Here is a 21,837-nt window from a genome sequence, read left to right as displayed (position 1 = left end):
AAAAAATGTTTGCTCAATAAGTTGTAAATTATTCTAATTATGAAGGTAAAGGGCATAAGTTACTCAGAAGTATGAATCAACTGTCCTTACAAAAATTTTTCAGTATATTAGCCAGAGAACAGGAAGTTTTTGTTAATTTTGATTTCAAACTCTAACATTGTATAGCAATTTAAAACATTTTTTTTCCAATAATACTGTTTACCTCTTCCAGAGAATGAAAGTAAGCTCCTAAAATTTAACAGTTTAGATTTGCAAGCAGATGGGTGTTCATTACAAGTTCTGTTTCATGTAACTGAGTTGGCTCAGTCATAATTATTATAATAATTAGTATGAAGTGGTTCTACTAAAGAATTATCCTGGGACAGATATTTGATTCATATGCCATGAGTAATCATATAAATTGCACCAGTTTATAATAAATACTCTTGATCCAGTGCTTCACAACATGGCTTTAGAAAACCCCTAATCATGTGTTTGAGAAATGACAAATTATATCTGTATGAAGCTTCAAGGGGGGCATCGTTATTATTTTTATGGAGTGAAATACAAAATTCTCACAGATTCTTAAGATAAAACACCTGGCTTCCATACTTTTTTGAGCCCTTGCAGAGCTGATTTTAGTTAAGTATTCCCTAATTCCTTGGAATTTCAATTCATTCCCTTGAGCTATTCTTAGTACTTCAAGGGACAAGTTAAAGAAGCCATGATTTTCATTACCTTAGAAGGTGGGTCATAGAGGATCTTTCTGTGATTTATGTCCAAGAGTGTTCTGCTTATGTTTCTCTCAAATAGTTTTATAGTTTCTGGTCTTACATTTAGGTCTTTAATCCATTTTGAGTTTATCTTTGTGTATGGTGTTAGGAAATGTTCTAATTTCATTCTTTTACACATAGTTGTCCAGTTTTCCCAGCAGTACTTATTGAAGAGACTATGTTTTCTCCATTGTCTTAATATATTCTTACCTCCTTTGTCAAAGACAGGGTGCCCCTAGGTATGTGAATTTATCTCTGGGCTTTCTATTGTGTTCCATTGGTCTGTATTTTGTTTTGTGCCAGTATTGTACTCTCCTGATGACTGTAACTTTGTAGTATAGTCTGAAGTCACAAAAACCAACTCGATTCTTCTTTCTCAAGATTGCTCTGGATATTTGTGGTCTTTTGCATTTCCATACAAATTGTGAAATTTTCTTTCTAGTTCTGTGAAAAAATGCCATTGTAATTTGATAGGGATTGCATTGAATCTGTAGATTGGTTTGGGTTGTAGTCATTTTCACGATATTGATTCTTCCAATCCAAGAACATTGTATGTCTGTCCACCTGTTCATTCGTGTCTTATAGTTTTCTGTATACAGCTCTTTTGTCTCCATAGATAGGTTTATTCCTCAGTTCAGTTCAGTCACTCAGTCGTGTCCGACTCTTTGCGACCCTATGGACTGCAGTACTCCAGGCTTCCCTGTCCATTACCAGTTCCCGGAGCATACTCAAACTCATGTCCATTGAGTTGGTGATGCCATCCAACCATCTCATTCTCTGTCGTCCCCTTCTTCCACTTTCAGTCTTTCCCAGCGTCAGGTCTTTTCCAAGGAGTCAGTTCTTGGCATCAGGTGGCCAAAGTATTGGAGTTTCAGCTTCAGCATCAGTCTTTCAGGTGAATATTCAGGACTCATTTCCTTTAGGATTGACTGGTTGGATCTCCTTGCAGTCCAAGGGACTCTCAAGAGTCTTCAACACCACAGTTCAGAAGCATCAGTTGTTTGGCGCTCAGCTTTATAGTCCAACTCTTCTCCTAGGTATCTTTTTTTGGTTGTTGCAGTGGTGAGTGAGTTGATTTCCTTAATTTCTCTTTCTGATTTTTCACTCTTAGTGTCTAGGAATGCAAAGGATATTTGTGTACTGATTTTGTATCCTGGGACTTCACTATATTCACTTATTAGCTCTAGTAATTTTCTGGTAGTATCTTTAAGGTTTTCTCTGTATAGTATCATGCCATCTGCAAACAGAGTTTTACCTCTTAAAAAAAATTGCAGCCAAGGAAGGCAAAAAACAAGATAAAAAGGCAGCCCTCAGAATGGGAGGATATAATTGCAAATGAAGCAGTTGACAGAGGATTAATCTCCAAAATATATAAGAAGCTCATATAGCTTAGCATCAGAAAAACAAACAACCCAATCAAAAAATGGGCAGAAGACCTCAACAGACATTTCTCTGAAGAAGACATACAGATGGCTAGTAGACACATGAAAAGATGCTCAAGATTGCTCATTATTAGATAAATGGAAATCAAAACTACAGCAGTTTTAAATGAACTTATAGTTCATTTCAGCATTTTCTTCTATAAAATTTCTGTTCATTTCTTTTGCTTATCATTCTGTTTGTGACTTTTGTCTTATTATTTTCTGAAAGAGTGTCTTATCTGTTATAATTATCAAACTGTTACTTGGCCTACGCTCATATCTTTTGCTTCTCTTTGTTTTGAGGCACATAATAGAATGTTTCTTCTGTATCCTTTGAAGTTAGGTATGGCCCTGTGACTTCCCTGATCCCTGAGTGATTATAATAAGCAATGTTTCTTGTCAATCTGTCATATCAGAAAGAAGTCTGTTTTGGTTTTAGTTGGTTATTTGGGTGTTTGTTAGTGCAGAGTAACCTAGCTTGTCTTACAGATACATTATTCTCTATTTGTTGGCAGTGTGTGGCTTGTCATTTCTCTCTTTTTTTGGTGTAATTTGATGAATAGACATTCTTAACTTTGTGTATCAAATTTATCAAACTTCTTTATGGTTTGAGTTTTTTGTATTTTGTTTTAATAAATCTTTCTAAAATTACCATTGTATATTTATTAGACTTCTCCACTTTCCATGCCTCTTCACCTCTTTCATATTTTCTAATGTTTTGGTTTTCTGAATTGCACTCTGGATAATTTTTCAGTCCACCTGTTTTTTTCTGAAGTTATTTTTCACCATCTGTTAAACTCATCCATTTTTTATAGCCTCTTCTCTAGATATTTTTTTTAATTGAAGGATAGTTTGATTTACAATATTGTGCTATTTAAAATATGTGTGTTATTTACAATATTGTGTTACTTTCAGCATGGTGATTCATGATTTTTGCAGATTATATTCCATTACAGGTTACTATAAGATAATGGGTATAATTCATCTGTTATATAGTATTTCCTTGTTGCTTATATGTATCTGGTGGCTCATACGGTAGAGAATTTGCCTGCCAATGCAGGAGACCTGAGTTCGATCCCTGGTTCAGGAAGATCCCCTGGAGAAGGAAGTGGCTACCCACTCCAGTATTCTTGCCTGGAGAACTCCATGGACAGAGGAGCCTGGCAGGCTACAGTTCATGGGGTCACAAATAGTGGGACTGGACTGAGTGACTAACACTTCACAATTTGTACCTGTTAGTCTGTACCCCTAACTTGTCCCTTCTTCTTTTTCTCTCCCCTTTGGTGATTACAAGTTTGTGAGTCTGTTTCTGTTGTACATGTACATTCATTTGTGCTATTTTTTAGGTTCCACAGATAGATGATATTATATAGTATTTCTTTCTCTGACATTTCACTAAGCATAAAATTCTTTAGGTCTGTTCACATTGCTGCAAATGGCAGTGTTTCGTTATTTTTTATGGCTGGTAATAGTCGTGTGTGTGTGTGTTTCACATCTTCCTAGGCACTTGAGTTGCTTCTATGTCTTATTGTTGTTGAGTCTCTAAGTCATGTCTGATATTTGCAACCCCATGGACTGCAGCACTCCAGGCTTCCCTGTCCTTCACTATCTATGTCTGAAGTATTACAGATGGTGCTGCTGTGAACGTTGGAGTACATGTATCCTGTTCAATTAGTGTTTCTGTTTTTTCTGGATAGACACCCAGGAGTGGAATTGCTGGATCTTATGGTAGTTCTGTTTGTAATTTAAGGAGCCTGCAGTCTGTTTTGTATAATGGCTGCACCAATGTACGTTGCCAGCAACAGTGTAGAAGGGTTCCCTTTTCTTCACATCCTCTTCAGCATTTTTTATTTGTAGACTTTTTGATGATAGCCATTGTAACAGATGTGAGTGATATTTATTTCATTGTGATTTTGATTTGCATTTCTCTAATAATTAGCAGTATTGAACATCTTTTCATGTGCTTGTTAGCCATCTGTATGTCTTATTTGGAAAAATATCTATTCAGATCTTCTGCCCATTTTTTAATTGGATTTGTTTGTTTTAATTCTTCAGTTCTTTTAAAATTGAATCATACAAACTAGTCACGGATTTAGTTCTCAGAAGTCACCACTTGCCCATCACGACATTTCTCTCTGTTCCATGTGGCTTTAGTGGGGTTGTCATGGTGGAACACTCTCCCCTTCCTTCCCTCCCTTTTTCTGTTTTCAGGATCTTAGTTGGAATTCAGAACAGGAAAAAAAAGTTCCCTATCAGTGTTTGACTTAAAGAGTTTAAAATTCATTGAAAATGATCTCTTAGATTCATTATTTCATTAGAAGTTACAAAATTGTGGTATTCTATCATTTTTTCTTTATTTGTTACTAAGTACTTTCATCAAGTACTTGGTTATGAACTATAGCTTATAGTTGAAAGGGCGATAAATGCTGGATATTTTCTACCTAACATTTTTAGAATAATGAATTATTCTGCAGCATTTTCTAAAGAGATTTTTGGAGGGTTTTTTTTTTGTTTTTGTTTTTTTTTGCAGTGTCATTATGAACTCATTTGGTATGTTTTGAACCATTGTAATTATTATTTTGATTTTTGAATTGGCCCATGTTTAGCTAATGATAAGCATTTGAATTAACCTCTTAGATCCCTTTAACAATTTCTAGTTATCCTCGGTATAATGATGAGAAGAAAAAAATGTATGTTTATATTTCAGATTATACTTTCTGATAGTATAAAACTCTTTACAGTCACTTTATACTGCCTAAACTTGGAAGGAACCAAAGAATCCTGATTCTTTCATTGGGAAACAGTATTTAGAGATCACAGTCTGGGTTCGTTGTATGTTATTCTTAGTAGACAGATATAGCTATTTTTTTTTAATATTAAAAAAGCCATGAGTTTACACTGATATTTCCAATTTAAGATTATGGAATTTTTAATTCTTTAATTTTATACTGTATCTCTTTGTAGAAAAATCTTGATTCTTAGAATAATAATTGCTTATTTGTTCTATCATATATCTATATAATAGTTTCAAAAATTTTACATGAATTTTACTAGTAACAGAATTTGTAAATGAAGTTTTATAACTTCATTTATGATTTCCTTATATTTTCTTTTGTCCTAGAATATATATCTCATGAGAAATATATAGTCTAAATACTGTGTTTTAAAGTTACTTGAGGGGGACTTTCCAGGTGATGCAGTGGTAAAGAATCTGCCTGCCAGTGCAGGAGATGCAAGAGACATGGGTTCAATCCCTGGAGTAGAAAATGGCAACCTGCTCCGGTATTCTTGCCTGGAAATTTCATGTACAGAGGAGCCTGGCGGGGTATAATCCGTGGAGTCACAAAGAGTCAGGCAAAACTGAGCATACACACACAAAGTTATTTGAAGTAATTAGTTTCCTTTGGTTATGTAACCAACCTGACGTACCTTCAGATGTATTTGTTTTCTTTTTCTTCAGTTTGGAAGAATTGCTTCTTTTTTTTCTTTTTAGTTTAAATTTATGTTTTAATTACAAAAAAGTTCAGTGATTCCATTCTTCTGCCCATTAGTTAATAGATAAATTTTTGTTTCCTTTTTAGCTTTTGGCTTATTTTTGAAATATTAGATATGTATATATTTACATTTTTACCCTTGTGTTATGCAGAGTTAACACACTCTATGTATTGTTCTATGCTTTGTGCTTTTTAATTTAAAATTATATCTTGACCATCATTCTGTATCATTATAGAGAAATACTCCTCATTCTTTTCTATGGCTGGATAATATTCCATTGTCTAGATAAATGTAATGTAAATAACTAACATTCATGAAAATGTCTATCATTCTTTTGCTATTACAAATAATAATGTATTGCATATTCTTATACATTATTCATTTTATTTCATGTTCCCGGAGGTGGGATTGATGGGTCAAAGACTTAATGCATATGCAGTATTAACAGTTTTTACCAAATTCTTCTTAGCACTTATCTTACCATTCTGCTTTCTTGCCAACAGTAGTATGAGAATTCCTGTTTTTTCAGTCTTACCAACAAAGTATGTTGCAGAATTACTTTTAAATGATTGAAGTTTTTCTTGCCACCTGGACATTGTAAATTAGCGTGGTGAATTAACAAGAGGACTAGCTTAAGTTAATTATTGGAAATGGTGTTGGGGTGGGGAGGAGATACATGTTTGACCACGGTTCTCAACTGGGTTGGCAGGGAGGGGGCAAGGTGGCAGCAGATGAGATTTTAAGTTTATATTTACTCTGCAGATATATTTGGTTGTCTCTGTTTTGTTATTTAGGGTCATTTCCTCTTCTGTCCCTCACTTTGGCTGGATGATAGGTTTTATCTCCTGTTTCCCAGTTTATTCAGTTTATAATAGCTTTAGCAAATGACTCTCAGGGTGACAACCAGCTTACTGATGCATCTAACTAGATGGTCTGTTTTCTTTCTTCTGGTATTGTTGAACTCAGAGGATCAGTAGCTTCTAAAATGCATTTTTGCAGGAAACAGAGTGTGATCTTGTTCTTCAAGCCTTGAATCATACTGTTAATAGAGTTCATCTTTCCTGTAGTCTCAAATATCTATAACTTATGAATATTGTATGACTACCCTGTTATATAAATGTAACTTAATATGTCAATAATTCTCTTTAATAAAAGTGCTAGCAAGTAATATTTTTATAAGTAGAATATCCAGTTAAAATTCACAATTTTCTTCAATCACTGTGGGGATTGGGAATATTGTTTCAGAAATACACATATATCTTTCTCCAAAGAAGACATACAAGTGGCCAGCAGGCACATGAAAAAATGCTCAGTATCATTAATTATTAGAGAAATGAAAATCATAACCACAATGAAGTACACCTCACACAGATCAGAATGGCCATTATCAAAAAGTTTACAAATAAAAATACTGGAGAAGGTATGGAGAAAAAGGAACTCTACTACACTGTTGGTGGGAATGAAATTGGTGCAGCTCCTATGGAGAATAGTATGAAAATTCCTTAGGAAACTAAAAATAGGGTTACCATACGATCCAGCTGTTCCACTCTTGGGCTAATAAATCTGGAGAAAATTCTAATTTGAAAAGATACGTGTACCCCAGTGTTTATAGCAGCACTATTTATAATAGCCAAGTCATGGAAGCAACCTAAATGTCCATTGACAGATAAATGGAAAAAGAAAAAACTGTGTGTGTGTGTGTATACACACAATGGGATATTAGCCATAAAAAAGAAAGAAAGAATAATGCTATTTGCAGCAGTATGGATGAACCTAGAGATTATCATAGTAACTGAAGTAAGTCAGATAAAGACAGCTAATCATGATATTATGTGTGCAGTCTAAAAGAAATGGGGCAAGTGAACTTACTTATAAACAGCAGTGACTCATAGAAAACAAACTTATGGTTACCAGAGAGGAAAGGGGGAATGTGATAAATAGGGAGTTTTGGACTGACATATACACACTACTGTATATACGATAGATACACCACAGGGGCCTCCTGTATAACGCAAGGTATGTGCACGCACACGCCCAGTCACGTCAGACTCTTGGCAGCCCTATAGACTGTAGCCTGCCAGGCTCCTCTGCCATGGGATTTTCCAGGCAAGAATCCTGGAATGGGTTCATTTTCTCCTCCAGTGGTCTTTCTGACCCAGAGATTGAACCTGCATCTCCAGCGTTGACAGGAGTATTCTTTACCACTGAGCTACCTCGGAAGCCCATAACACAAGGAACTGTATTCAGTATCTTGTAATAATCTGTAATGGAAAAGAATATGAAAAAGAATTTGGGATTAGATTTTATAGGCTTGTTTAGTTTTTGGAATAATTTTTTATTTTTATCTTTAAATCCATATTATTGCCTGTTTGTCACTAGACTTTCTACAGACTAGCTTTTTGTTTTATTTTTGCTTTCCCCTAGCCTCACTTTTTTAACTAGTTAGTTCTGCCTAAGAGTGTATCAGTAATTGAGTTATTTGAACTGAAAAAAAAAATGAGTCAGGAGAAGCACCTTATTCTGAAGGTATCACATGAACAGGCATTTTAAAATAATGTTCCTATTTCAGTGAATAATGTTAATGGCTCTTTTAGTTCCAGATTTGATCCAGTGTGTTCCTTTAGTAGTAATTAATTTTTGAAGTGTAAATGCAAATTTTAATTTTAAAAAATGAATGTCAATTTGGGAAGAAGAGTGCTCCATGAGCATCATGGGAGAAAGTATGGAGTATAATTCTCTTCCAGATGGCACCCCTACAGGTGAGGCAGCAGCCTGTGAAATTACAGTCTGAATCACACTGCAGACAAGCAGGGCATTTGGAGCAAAGCCTTCTGATATCAGTAATAAATGACTTGGTTCAGAACCAAGGACAATTCCCAGGAAATTAAAGCCCATTCTGTCACGTAGGGAGCCTATAGTAAAATGAAGTTTAGCAAAGTGGAAAGTTGCGAGAAAGGACAATAACTGCAAGCAGTCCATATATGAATCTTTTCATCTGCTAATATACTTAACTAGACATTTTAATTTATCTCACAATTAAGTTTTGTTTCTACATATATTTATGGATTTTCTAAAGTAATATTTTTCACAGTGAATGCTGGCTAACAGCCACTTGCCAACTAACCTTTCACTCTGAAATATTATCAATCAGGTACCTGTTGTAAATCTAATCTTGTTTAATATGTGCTGGGTATTTTTTATTTCAGAACACTTGAGTCCTTAATTACAAATGTAGTATAATATAATACAAATGTGTGTGATAAGTCATGTCTGACTCTTTGCAATTCCATGGACTGTAGCCACTGAGCTTCTATGTCCATGGGATTTTCCAGGCAAGAATACTGGACACTGCTGCCATTTCCTCCTCCAGGGGATCTTCCTGACCCAGGGATCAAACCTGCATCTTCTGTATTGGCAGGGGGATTCTTTACCACTGAGCCACCTGGGAAGTCCCATAATATAATATGAATACCAAGTCTTACTTTTACTCAGGTTAAATCAGCAAGAAGCAACAGAGAATAGTTACTCAGAACTTGGCCTCTATAGTCAGATAGACAAGTATTCAAATTCTGACTCATTCAACTGTTTCTTTAACTGTGAGCTGTTTTTTTTTAAGTCTTATGATTTTAGGTTATTTAACATTTCTAAGCCTTAGTTTCCTTGTCAGCTGAATGAAAATAATAACATGTGCTTTAGGGATGAATTAAATAAGATATTCCATAAAGGACACTTAATATTACTGTGATGATATTTACCACTATTAACATTTGAAAATTAATTTTAGAAAGCAAAACAGCATTTAAAAATAACTAGTTTTCGTTCAAGTGCCATGATGGAGTACAAAGCAGAATAAAGAGATGGAGTTTGGTGGGGAAAGAAGATATTTAATATGGAGAATCAAGAAAATGCTTTTTGAGGAGGTAGTAGTTGAACAGATATCCAGATACTAAGTGAAATAAATGACTAGTAAAATTGTCAGTCTTCATCAAGTATTAAATAATGTGGCTTGAGTTTCCCCTGGTGGTCCAGTGGTTAGAGGGGCTTCCCAGGTGGCTCAGTGGTAAAGAATCTGCCTGCCAGTGCAGGAGACACAGGTTCAATCTCTGGGTCAGGCAGATTCCCCTGGAGGAGGAAGTGGCAACCCAGTCCAGTATTCTTGCCAGGATAATCTCATGTCTTGAGGAGCCTTGTGGACTAAACAGTCCATGGGTTTGCAAAGAGCCAGACCCAACTGAGCACGCACATACGCCAGTGGTTAGGACTCAGCATTTTCACTGCCAGGGCCTAAGTTTGATCCCTGATAGGGGAACTAAGAGCCCACTAGCTGCAAAATTAGACCATAATAATAATAATGTGGCATATTTAGTAGATAGGCTAAATATGAATATGTGTAATCCGTTGTTGTTTTGAAGAAATGCTGTTCTACTGATTTGCTAGTTCATAAAGTTCATAAAGTTTAGAAAAGTACTCTGACAGAATAGAACCCTTGTCATATACTTACACTAGAAATATCTTACTTGTTGTTCAGTTGCCAAGTCGTATCCGATTCTTTGTGACCCCATGGACTGCAGCAAGCCAGGCTTCCCTGTCCCTCATCATCTCCTGGAGTTTGCCCAAGTTCATGTCCATTCAAATATCTTGCTACAGAAATGAAGAAAGGTATTATCAGAAATAGATATAGGGTCTATTGGTGGTTCAGTGGTGAGGAGTTCGCCTGCCAGTGCTGGAGAGAGGTTTGATCCCTGTTTTGGGAAGATCCCACATGCCACAGAGCAGTTAGGCCCATTTGCCACAACTGTTGAGCCTGTGCTCTAGAGCCCAGGATCCAAAACTACTGAAGCCCCCCACCCCCCCTGCCCCTGAGCCCGTGCTCTGTAACAGAGCCACCACAGTGAGACCGTGCACCACAGCTGGAGAGTGGACCCTGTTTGCTGTAACTAGGGAAAAGTGCAGCAGTGAACATCTAGCACAACCAAAATAAAATTATTTTTAAAAAGTTAAAGAAATAGATTTAAAGTATTGTTTTTAATTATACACCAATGAAGAGAGAAAAAGGAGTGGGGGGGAAAGGAATGGGGAAAGAAGAAAACCTTTTGCTTCTACCGTTGTAGCCCAGTTCTATCCCATAGTAGTAGACCCCATATGACTTCTGCCAAAAGAGAGTCGTGTGATACAGTCTTTAGTAGGTTTTATGTGTTAACTCTGTGCCAGGCACTGTGCTAAATCCTTTACATGTATCAACAAAAACATTTGATTATTTGCTTTCAGAAATTCTCCTACCTAATAATGGTGGCTCACTCTAAAAATTTTGACATAAAGGCATGGCATCTAGGAAAGGATGTTCAAGCTTCGAGGGATGATTATCCTTCTTTTGTTTGCTTGCCCTCTATCTCAGGTTGAGTTTGGTTAGCAGCATTTGGAATTGAATCTTAAAGCCAGTGTTTATGATGGGATTTGAAGATTGTCCAGAGTTATTTTTCCAGCTACATATCCTAAAATAAGTCACTTAACCTCGCTGGTGCTGATTTCTCTAATGTGAAAATTATGTTGTTTAAATAGTTAGAACCTCAGAAGCTCTCTCTAATATTGTTTGATCAGGATTCTGGGTAATCATCATGGGTTATGTGGAAAAGGGCTTATTGATATTTTTTATTTTGAATAGAAGTAGACATATAGGAAATTCTTTTAAGTATAAATACCAAACTTCAGAGGATTAAGAAAAGTTGACATTTTTAACCCAGGGGAAAAAAATCTCTCTGAGAACCTTGAAGTTGGAATTGGCACTAATTTGGCCAACCTGATCAGATTATTTTGATTGGGTTTAAAATTTTGTTTATGAATTTTAAAGAAATTTCAAGGATTTTAAAAAGAGTCTTTTTATTTTTTGTATGCACACACATATACATAGTCTTGGATAGTCTGGGAAAAAGTGACTCCTGGGGAAAAAAAGAAAAGGAATTTTAGTTCTGACTCAAGGATTTGAATAAAGGACCATTCACTAAGTAAATACTATATGATTCTGAAGAATCTGGTAAACCTTCCTTCTAATGTATTAAACATAATTTCAAAAAATCTCCGTAGCCTTTACAAATATAATTTTAAGTACTTATTTAGTTAAACTGATAAGATTTACTGCTGTAAACCCTTTTACATTTATTAACATATTTAGATCTCTCAACAGCACTATGATACAGAATACCGTTGTTATTGTCGCTTTTGTTATCATGCATGTATACATGCATACTCAGTTGTGTCCAACTCCTTGAGACCCCACACGCTGTAGCCTGCCAGGCTCCTCTGTCCGTGGGATTTCCCAGGCAAGAATACTGGAGTGGGTTGCCATTTCCTCTCCAGGGGGTCTTCTGGACCCAGGGATTGAACCTGGGTCTCCTCCATTGCAGGCAGGTCTTTACTGTCTGAGCCACTAGGGAAGTCCAAATCCTTAATTTTCCTAAGTAAACACATTAATAAAAGAGTTTTGTTGCTAAGTCTGTGTTTTGTAGGCAGTTATTTTCTTATCAATAAATTAGTGAGTTGGGGGGAAAAGGTAAATGCCAGTGTAGAGTTGCTAGCAGCAATTTAATTAGGTTCCGTTATAAGTGATTCAAACATGAGAGCTGTATTTTCTGTAAATTTAAATTTGTTGTTAATCTCTTGGGAAAATTACGCATTGTGGTTTTACAGGTTTTTCTGGTTGTATAGAAACTTTTGAAATGGCAACCCACTCCAGTGTTCTTGCCTGGAGAATCCCAGGGATGGGGGAGCCTGGTGGGCTGCCATCTATGGGGTCGCATAGAATCGGACACGACTGAAGCAACTTAGCAGCAGCAGCAGCAGAAACCTTTGAAACATTGTTCATTGTGTTGTATATTGATTTTATTAGACACTTAATTTGTGCACAGAGCAAATGAATGAAAACAGTTTTGTTTCACAATGCTGAGTGAGGGTAACACTCATATTCATTCACCTTTAGCAATAATAGTGTTTACTGTGTGCTAATAAGCACTGTACTGAAGACTTAACTTTCCCTACTGTTCAGGGCTATTGGGAGATAGGCCCCAGAAGAAGACTAATAGAAACTGGCTTTGATCTCTCACTTATAATTACTTTATCATTTCTATAATAAACCGTGTAGCATACTACTAGAATGTGCTGTGTATGTGACACCGATACAGTAAGCCCCCTACATACGAACCTTCAAGTAGCGAACTTTGAAAGATTCAAGTGTGCCAAGCTAGCACACTGTACTACTGTACTTTTCAGGTTGCTTTACTGTAAGAGTAAAAATGTTTCCTTAATTTTTTGTTTTTTATGTTTTATTTGTATGAAATGTATTATAAACCTGTTACAGTACAGTACTATATAGCCAGTTGTGTTAGCTTGTTACTTAGGCTAACTTTGTTGGATTTACAAATCGGACTTACAGCTGTGCTCTCAGAATGGAACTGGTTCATATGTAGGGGACTTACTGAAGTGGTGAGTTATCTTTTCATTTGTGCTGTGATTATCCTTTTTTGGTGAAGGAGTCAGCGGTGTTCTCCAGAATCTGGAGTGCACTGGAGCCAAGTTTCACGCAGTGTGTTTCAGACAACAGAGTTGTGCAAGATGTTGATATATGTTACATAGGAAAAGAAAGGTCTCTAGTCAGAAAGTGGACAATACTTATTTAAAATATGTTCAGCCATACTCTTCACTGTAACACTTTTCAGAACTTGTTAATGTGCTGTTGTGCATTATAAATCTCTCCGAGGAGAATAGAACATCTGATCTTCCTCACCTCTTTGATTAAAAGTCCCCTGCCCTCTTTTTTTAAAAAAAAACTCTTCAAAGAGAATGTCTTTGGGCAGAAAATAACTTTGGGAAAAGATATTCTAGACCAGTTTCTCAGCCTTAACCCTATAGACATTTGAGATCAGACATTTGTTTGTTTGGGGGGCCATCCTGTGTCAGTAAAAGATGTTTATCAGTAAAGGATGTTTACCTCCTAAATAGTTGTGACAATCAAAAATGTTCTCTGGGGGCAAATAGAACAATTGGTCTAGATTCATACTACAGTATTCCAGGAAGTTATACAATACATTAGCAATTTCTATGTGAAACTTTGCTTTTAATGGGGAAGAAACAATAGTCTAGGAAGTGGAAGCACAGGTAGAGAAGGTTCATTACATTCTACTGTAATAAACATTCTCGATCCACTTAGTACCCTGGCTTGATTTAATTATTACATGGGGAATTTCCTGCAAAAGGTAATTTCAAACTTTGAAGACTATTATATGGTAGAGACAAAAAATTATTTTTTGCTGAAATACTAGCCTAGATATTTAAAGTTATCTGCTTATGATATTGCACATTTCTGAAAACCACTTTTTCCTTTTTATTTATATAGGGCTATTTTCTTCTCTTTGAGTCTATGTTAGATTCTGTCCTTTATGCAAAGAACAAATACTTGGCAAAAGGAGGATCGGGTGAGTATAAAATTCTAGTTTTAGTAATCTAATTTTAGTCTGGCAGAACCAAATGAACCTTTGGATTTCAAATAAACTATGCATGACTGAGAAAGTTCCCAATAGAGATGAAAGATGTTTCCATTAGAGGAAGCTTTAAGACATTTGTTTAGTGTACTGTTGGTAGTAGAACATTATATTAATATAAGATATGCAGGACTCCCAAGTTAATGCTATTCTCTTGAACACTTGAGTCTTTTGATTTGTTTGTTTGTTTTTATGACATTTAGTTGTTGTTTTTCCCCAAAAGAATGTTTCATACTAGGTTGGAAATCATTCACTTTGGTAGCAAATTTTCCATGACTTCACTAAATGTATAAACCTGTCTTCTCTGTGATTTAACAGGAACATTTAAATAGTGGTTTCTGTTAAATTTATAAAGCACCGCATACCAGTCAGTATTTTTAAATAGATCCCAATAAATGTGGAAGGCTTCCTTTTCATGTCTGTAGTGAACTTTCACTCACATTATCTGCATACTTGGTGAGATTGTGTTTTATAGGCTTTCTGCTGTAAACAGCTGTATACAAATAGAGTGTCCTCAGGATTATGTTTTGCTCATCTTTGGCTCTCTACTGAGCTCTACAGCTCCTGGACTATAGATAGATCATAATACATGTTTATTGCATTGAATCATTAAAACTGAGTTGAATAGCATCTGTCTCCCTTCACTCACCTTTCCCTGGACCTTCCCTTTCTCAAAGCTTTAGAATTAGTAAGTCATTTCTGTGGTCAGAGTATAGTTGATAAAACTGCTATATAAAAGTAGATGAAAAGGAGGATACATTTTGAACTGATATCATAAAAGCACTTGAGCATACGTATGCCTCCTGCGCATTCGTGTTCTATGAAATTACTTTGGCAGTAAAAATCAGTAAGGCCAAAACAGAAAGTGCACAGAAAATTCTCCAGGACAATTGAGGTCTTTTTATAATAGCATTTAAGTGGATTGCCTTTCTTTTGCAGAATGCTCTCATTTTATCGCTGTATTTTCTGTAACCATTGCAAGATATGTTTCTGATCTGTGACATGAATATGGCTAGAATGTTTTAGATATATTTTACCCTGTAATAATTGGCTATATCTTGTAATAATTGCAGTGTTTTTTTTATGACAACTATATTTAATGACTAGAAACTAATATTATCTACTTTTGTCTGCTGCTGCTAAGTCACTTCAGTCGTGTCCGACTCTCTGCGACCCCATAGACAGCAACCCACCAGGCTTCCCGATCCCTGGGATTCTCCAGGCAAGAACACTGGAGTGGGTTGCCATTTCCTTCTCCAATGCATGAAAGTGAAAAGTGAAAGTGAAGTCACTCAGTCGTGTCCGACTCTGTATGACCCCATGGACTGCTGCCTACCAGGCTCCTCCGTCCATGGGATTTTCCAGGCAAGAGTACTGGAGTGGGGTGCCCTTGCCTTCTCCGCTACTTTTGTCTAGTAGCAGCCAAATAATACAGTCTACCTTTATTTATTGTATTACATATAATCGTCACAACAGCCCTTTGAGATTTTAGAAACATAGATGTCCTGGATGGTACATTTAAATATCCAAGCCTTGAACTTGTTTTTCTAAACACAGATCTGCCAGACTCTAGTATTCATGTTCTATTGACTGTTCCTTGTTGTTTCTTTACTAAAGTGCATTTTATTGAATCTCATTCTTGCCTTGAAGTTGTTTCAGGGGAAGATTCAGAAAACTGTTTCCATACCTCCCTGAGTGGTGTTCATTGATCTTACTGAGGGACTGACAGCAGTTTAATACATTTAAATTGAATTCTTGATGAAATTCATTAAGAACTTACAGCCATGTGAATAAAGAGATTGTAGCTGAAACAGTGGCAGAGCTATTTTCCATCATCGGAGGGATAAAGTAGAGACACATAAATCTATCTCTTTCCATATTTTTATATAGCTGCTTTTAGCACTCAGATATTCTAGGGGTGTATTAAAGAGAGGTCAGCATTCAACTGCATCAGTGGTGCTATTGAATGTTACTTGTCAACAGAATTAAAAAAGTAGGAAAAGACAGAAATGAGTAACATGAAGTGGTTTAGCCTATTTTGTGTATTTGAGCATGCTTTGATGAATATCATTGGTCATCTAGATGCTCATTCTTTTATTGCAAATAAGAGTTTTATGTTTTTCTTAATGAAAGATTTAGTAAGCTACTAGTAGTGTAAAGATTTAAGAAAGAATAACTGAATTATGAGAAACAGACTATTGAAGACTATATAAGCATGAAGGGACCACAATTTATTTTTACAGGAATCTTAGTTCAATTTGTGTCTCACTTTATATATAATGGCAAGGCCTTCATAAAACATAGTCAGCCAATAGCTTAAGTAGTCACTCTCCTAGTCACCAAGTAATCCACAGTACTTTAGAGGTGTTCATTTTCTGCTGTTATCACTAATAAAACTTCGTGGGGATTCCCTGGCAGTCCGGTGGTTAGGCTGACGCGGTGCATTCACTGCCTTGTTCCCTTGTTCAGTCCTCGGTTGGGGAACTAAGATTCCACATGCCATGTGGTGAGGCCAAATAAAATAATTAAAAATAAAATAATTTTTTTTAAGTTTTGTAAAGTTACTGAAAGTGGGTTTACTACTTTCTGCTTATTATCAGTTTACCAATTGTATATCAGAAACGTAGTGTTTTTACATTCAACCAACCAAAAACTCAGGAGGAACACCAGGCAAATGTTAGATCATGACCAGTGCATATTTTTACAAGAAATTAAGCAAAGAATCGGACATGACTGAGCAACTGAACTGAACTGAATTTGAAAACCAATGTATATTTTAGGATTGAAGCATAGATATAAATGTTTTATACACTAAAAGTGTCAAAATACCTACACAGATTTATCTTTAATAGGAATTTATGTAATTCATTATTTCATTGTTCAAGGGTTGGCTGTTTTATGTCATTTAAAAATGACAACTCACATCATAGCATTATAAGTACATTTAGTACTACAAAGGTAATGTTAAAATGATACTGTTGATTAAAATTGAATGGTGAGGCTTATGGTCATCAGTCCTGTCTGTGTCTTGATTGTGGTGGTGATTGTATAACTGGAGTATTTATCAAATCACATAGGATTATACACCGAAAAGGGCAAAGAGAGTGAGTTTTACTGCATATAAATTTTACCTCAGTAGAATTGACTTAAAAAAAAATGAAGCAGTATTACCTCCGTCAGGTCAAATGAATCATGATATAATATGATTTCTAGCTGTTTTGAAAAATAAAGCTATGTACTAACTTTATGCCCACTTCTGTAATTTTTGTTAGTATTATCAATGTATCTCTCTATAACTAAAAAATAATTGGGTGATTAAGAAGTGGAAAGGAAAGGGAAGAACCAAGTAAATACACTGTTTATCATTACTCGTGATAGGAGATTAGTAAATACTATTAAAAAGAGAAACAGAAGATATTCTGTAAGGTTGTAATTATAAAGTTAGCTATTAGCACAAAAAAGGCAGACTTCGTAAATAAAAGAATATTTAAGAAAAAAGGAAAAAGACTGTGCAGTTGAACTGCTTAAAAAACAATAAAACAAAAACTATAGATACAGAGTAACATGATAGGAACAAGAAAAGTTTTCATATCAATAATGTACATGGACTAAACTATAAAAGAAAAAAATTTTTACGGTGGAACACAAGAGAAACCCTGATTCTGTGGTACACTTAAAACAAAATTACATAGAAAAGTCAGGACAAAAAAAAGATACTCAAGCAAAGAGGAAAATACAGTTACATTATTGATACCTAACAAAAGGGAATATGGGCAAAATATATAATTATTCATAAAAATAGGGCTTAGCACTAAGGAGCAAAATCATGCCCATCTTCATAGCTACTGAAAAGGTTGATGTATATAAAATACGTAAACAATCTGAAAATTTGGTTAAGAATGGCATACTTAAGTTGTTTGTTTCTGAGAATCTCCCCCATGAAATATCTTCTCATTATAAAAGGGAAAATAGTAAATTTATCTGTAGAAGCCTAGCAGACTCCACTTTTAGTCGTAATCAGAGTTCGCATCCTCGAGAATTGGACTAATTAATACTGTTGGAGCATGAAGAAATAATTTGTTTCTTTGAAACATCCTCAGAACTGATAACGGTTTTGTAAAATTATAATGTTGCGTAGAAATGTAGAGGCCCATTAAAGGAGACATCTTCTCTGGTATTGGAAAAGAATGTTATTTTCATTGCCTTTCATTACAAGGAAAATGAAAGTTTTCTTCCCCTCTCATACAGTCAGAACAAAACTCAACTTCCTTATGAGGTCCTTCTCAGTATACCACTTCTCTAATTTATAAATTGTCAGGATTATCAAGTTGAGAACTTTGTTTATGCAAAGCAGAGTTTTAAGACAGCCGTTTCCTAAGTCGTCATTTCCTGACCTTGACAGACCATCACAATGTCTGGGACCTTTTATTAGAATTCCGGATACTTTGGAACCAAAAACCACATCAGATACTTTTGACCTAAAACTTGGGGAATCATCCTGTTTTTCAAATTTATTTAAGGTGTACACAGTAGTGGACTTCCGTGGTGGTTCAGTGGTAAAGAATCCGCCTGCCTAGCAGGAGACTCAGGTTGGGTCCCAGGGTCGGAAAGATGCCCTGGAGAAGGAAGTGGCATCCCACTCCAGTATTCTTGCCTGGGTAATCCCATGGACAGAGGAGCCTGGAGGGCTACTGTGCATGGGATTGCAGAGTCTGACATGATTTAGCAAGTAAACAGCAACAATACACAGTAGTAGGTATTGCTGCCTCTGAAAAGTAGGCAGAGATTTAGGTGTGTATCATTAGTGGAGCCTCAGTCATGGACTCGTGCCTAACTTGCAAAGGAGGGAAAGCAACTTTTTCTCATTTTCAGCTTCTGTAAAAGAAAGCAGATCTGTCTCATAACAGGAAATCTCATGCACAGTTCAGAAGAGGGCAGCAGAACAGAGTGGCAGATACATACATTGGAGTCCTGGTCTATGCTAATAAGAAATTGCCTCTGTTATGAGTTCCAGGTTTACAAATGCCTTTCCCTTGCAAGCTGAACTCTAGAGTGTATTGACTCCTCCCCCATTTCTGCTTGGTTGCTCTCCTTTTTAGTGTCTCTTTTTGCTTTATCACCTTATTCCTTTACTCAGATGGAATGGGTAAGGCAGAACATTCCCATTTTCCTCACTTTGCCCTGAAGTTTTTATTATCTCTAATCTTCCTCAACACTTTTCTCTTTCCTCATTCTTTTCCAACAGGTGCTCATTAGGGCAGTTGAGTTCCTCTTTACTTTTTCTCTGTTTGAAAAGCACAAAATGTGGCATCATGAATAATGGAAAGCACAAAATTTTGCAGTCAGACCTCGAATTAAATTCCTGCTTCATCAGATGACTAGTTACCTAGTCATCTACCTAGTTAGCTGATTAACAGTAATTTTGGAAAGTTACTTTATTCCTCTGAACTTCAGGTTCCTTATCTTAAAAATGAAGATTATAATCTAGCTTTATAGAATCAGTCAAAAGTCTAAATGAGGTGCTGGACATAAAGTAGTTGCTCAATAAAAGTTAATTCCACTCCTGAGTTTTAGCTGATAAACATGAGATTCATGTTAAGTTTATACATTATAAAAGTTTGCAATCAGTTTAGGCATTTTCACCTGTCTTTTGTCTAGTACTTTTACATAACTTATCTCAGTATAATCAGTCACTGAGTCTGTGTCATAGTGCTTAGAGGTTTCCTTCAGTATTTCCATAATTCACTGTGTACTTCCTCATCTTCAGATTCATTTTGCCCACATTTATTATTTTGGTTTTGTTCAGTGATATTGCAGTACTGTCATTTTCTACCTTTTTTAGTATAATTTTTTCGGTGTATATTACAGCCACAATTTAGCCTAGCTAAGCTTTAGAGTGGACCCAGTCAGTATTTATTATAAGTTAATGATGAGAAAAGTTGCAATTTCCAAATAAACAATTGATTTTTAAGATAACCTTATTATATAAATTGAAATTAATGTTTTAAAACTCTGCGATTATTTGATGATGTAGTTACCTAGTAGTACATTTTCCTTGATGTATGATAGTCATTTTATCATTGACTATTATTTCACTGAAGTTTTCCTCTATGTGGTTCATATACTGTGAAAAGAACAGTCTATATTGACTTATTTATTATCTCCTTTTTGTTATAAACCTTTTCCTTCTCTGGTTACTTACATACAAACAATGATGCTAGTGTTTACTAGGAGTAGTTTCTTCATGCGTCTCAGTCTTATCCTTTAGTGTTCAAAAGTTTGTGAGGCATTTCTAAGGGATAAAGGAGTTCCCATCTTTATCTGTTCACCATGTGAGCTGTTCTAGTGACAAATGAATTCTGGGCAATGAATCGAGAAGGACACAGATGTCAAAGCCATGAATTTATAAATGGTCTGCTAAGAGAAGGCTTTTGTCCAGTCAGTGCTTTGTTAATTTCACCTACAAGAGGGAATAATTATTCAATTATGCTTCCATCTGACAAAAATCAGATGACAAATGTGTCAGAATGTGAAGTAAAGGGTTAGTCAGGATTCTGGCAGGTGGCCCAAAATGTTAGCCAGCTGTGAGGAGGTGGATAAAGAATCAAATTGACCTATAGCACTGATAGTAGGTCTTTCATGAATATTCATATATCTTACTAACTGAAAGATAAAAACTTATTTCTAAATTCTAACACATACAGAGGCCATGATTTTTTATATCTTTGTGAAATATATTCGATAATTAGCTTGAAAAATAAACTTCAAAAAATTAAATCATATTCCTCTTTAGTCTGTTTCTTCTTATTACCAACATATTTTTTAAATTGTTTAACAGTTAAAATATGTTATTGTTACTTCCTATAATCTGCTAATTGTGTGAGCAATTTTTTTAAATTGGAGAATAATGGCTTTACATTATCGTGTTGGTTTTTGCCATACATCAACATGAATCGGCCCCAGATATACATATATCCCCTCCCTCCTCAACTCCCCTTCCATCTCCCTCTCCATCCCACATCTCTGGGTTGTCCCTGAGCACTGAGTTGAGCTCCTGTGTCACACAGCAAATTCCCACTTGCTATCTACTTTACATATGGTGATATATATGTTTCCATGCTGTTCTCTCGATTCGTCCCACCCTCTCCTTCCCCAGCTGCATCCACAAGTCTGTTCCCTATGTCTCTGTTTCCCTTGCTGCCCTGCAGATAGGTTCATCAGTACTGTCTTTCTAGATTCCATACGCATGTGTTAATATACAATGTCTTTCTGACTTACTTTACTCTGTATAATAGGCTAGGTTCAACCACCTCATTAGGATTGACTCTAATGTGTTCTTTTTTATAGTTGAGTAATATTCCATTACACACACACACACACACCCCACGATTTCTGTAAGATGCATCTGTCGATGGACATCTAGGTTGCTTCCATGTACTGGCTGTTGTAAAAAGTGCTGCCACAAACATTTGGGTACTTGCATCTTTTTCAGTTATGGTTTTCTCAGGGTATATGCCCAGTAGTGGGATTTTTGTGTCATACGGTAGTTCTATTCCTAGTTGTTTAAGGAATCTCCATACTGTCCTCCATAGTGACTGTATCAATTTATATTCCCACCAGTAGCAAGAGGGTTCCCTT

The 21,837-nt window shown here is 35.8% G+C and overlaps 1 protein-coding gene across 1 annotated transcript in view; it reads left to right on the top strand.

Annotated features, from left to right (window-relative positions):
- PRMT3 (protein arginine methyltransferase 3) overlaps positions 1–21,837 on the top strand; it is a 121,762-nt gene that overhangs the window by 48,032 nt on the left and 51,893 nt on the right. The window contains 1 exon segment of the mRNA NM_001102076.2: positions 14,055–14,133. Coding sequence (NP_001095546.1) covers positions 14,055–14,133 — 79 coding nt within the window.

Source organism: Bos taurus, chromosome 29 (genome assembly GCF_002263795.3).
Source record: "Bos taurus isolate L1 Dominette 01449 registration number 42190680 breed Hereford chromosome 29, ARS-UCD2.0, whole genome shotgun sequence".
NCBI classification, from domain to species: domain Eukaryota; kingdom Metazoa; phylum Chordata; class Mammalia; order Artiodactyla; family Bovidae; genus Bos; species Bos taurus.
This window is presented reverse-complemented; position numbering and strand designations above follow the sequence as displayed.